At 49.8% G+C, this 1,293-nt stretch overlaps 1 protein-coding gene across 1 annotated transcript; it reads left to right on the top strand.

Annotated features, from left to right (window-relative positions):
* Nucleotides 1-243: 243 nt before the first annotated feature.
* On the top strand, nt 244-850 carry LOC139091562 (cuticle collagen dpy-13-like; the record flags this gene model as incomplete). The annotated part of the gene is made up of 1 exon (XM_070641697.1): nt 244-850. A coding segment is annotated over one exon (607 nt), but the record flags the coding sequence as incomplete, so codon positions are not given.
* Nucleotides 851-1,293: the final 443 nt, after the last annotated feature.

Here is a 1,293-nt window from a genome sequence, read left to right as displayed (position 1 = left end):
CGATTAGAGTGGACCGGGTGATCAGGTTTTACAGGTTGACCTGGGTAATCTGGATGATATGAGTGAACTGAGTGACCTGAGTGATCTGACTTAACCGTGTGACCAGAGTGAACCGGATGACTAGAATGAACAGGGTGACCAGGGTGAACCGGAAGACCAAAGAGAACAGGGTGACCAGGGTTAATCAGGTGACAAGGTTGAACTGGGTGACCAGGATTAATTGGGTGACCAAGGTTAACCGAGTGACCAAGGTGAACCGTGTGACCAAGGTGAACCGTGTGACCAAGGTGAACCGTGTGACCAAGGTGAACCGGGTGACCAAGGTGAACCGGGTGACCAAGGTGAACCGGGTGACCAAGGTGAACCGGGTGACCAAGGTGAACCGTGTGACCAAGGTGAACCGTGTGACCAAGGTGAACCGTGTGACCAAGGTGAACCGGGTGACCAAGGTGAACCGGGTGACCAAGGTGAACCGGGTGACCAAGGTGAACCGGGTGACCAAGGTGAACCGGGTGACCAAGGTGAACCGTGTGACCAAGGTGAACCGTGTGACCAAGGTGAACCGTGTGACCAAGGTGAACCGGGTGACCAAGGTGAACCGTGTGACCAAGGTGAACCGTGTGACCAAGGTGAACCGGGTGACCAAGGTGAACCGTGTGACCAAGGTGAACCGGGTGACCAAGGTGAACCGTGTGACCAAGGTGAACCGTGTGACCAAGGTGAACCGGGTGACCAAGGTGAACCGGGTGACCAAGGTGAACCGGGTGACCAAGGTGAACCGGGTGACCAAGGTGAACCGTGTGACCAAGGTGAACCGGGTGACCAAGGTGAACCGGGTGACCAGGGTTAATCGAGTGACCAGGGTTAATCGAGTGATCAAGGTTAACCGGGTGACCAGAGTGAACATGATGTTTAGTTAGGCCAGAGTGGCCAGGGTAGCCAAGGTGATCAAAATTGCTAGTGTGGCCAGTAAAGCCAGATTACTCACGGTTGTAAAGAGGCTAGGATGTCTTAAATGTCACTTAGTTCTAAATATACTGCAGCCTAGTCTCCATTGTGGCAACATTTCAGCATGTGCCGATCGGAACTATTTCTTAATCACTAAACCAAACTACACTCCTCTGTCTGATAAAATACAAAATAACCAATAACAAGAAGAAGTCTCGGATAGAAACTCAATTCCCAAAGATCCATTTAACATTTTTAGTTTTTTTATCTATCGACATCATCATCATTTTACGACAATTTAATTAGATTACAGTTCATTGATTACAGACTCTGTGTGACTACAAT

Source organism: Chironomus tepperi, unplaced genomic scaffold, assembly GCF_022539635.2.
Source record: "Chironomus tepperi strain 1889 unplaced genomic scaffold, CSIRO-AGI_Ctep_v1 contig_254, whole genome shotgun sequence".
Taxonomy (NCBI): domain Eukaryota; kingdom Metazoa; phylum Arthropoda; class Insecta; order Diptera; family Chironomidae; genus Chironomus; species Chironomus tepperi.
This window is presented reverse-complemented; position numbering and strand designations above follow the sequence as displayed.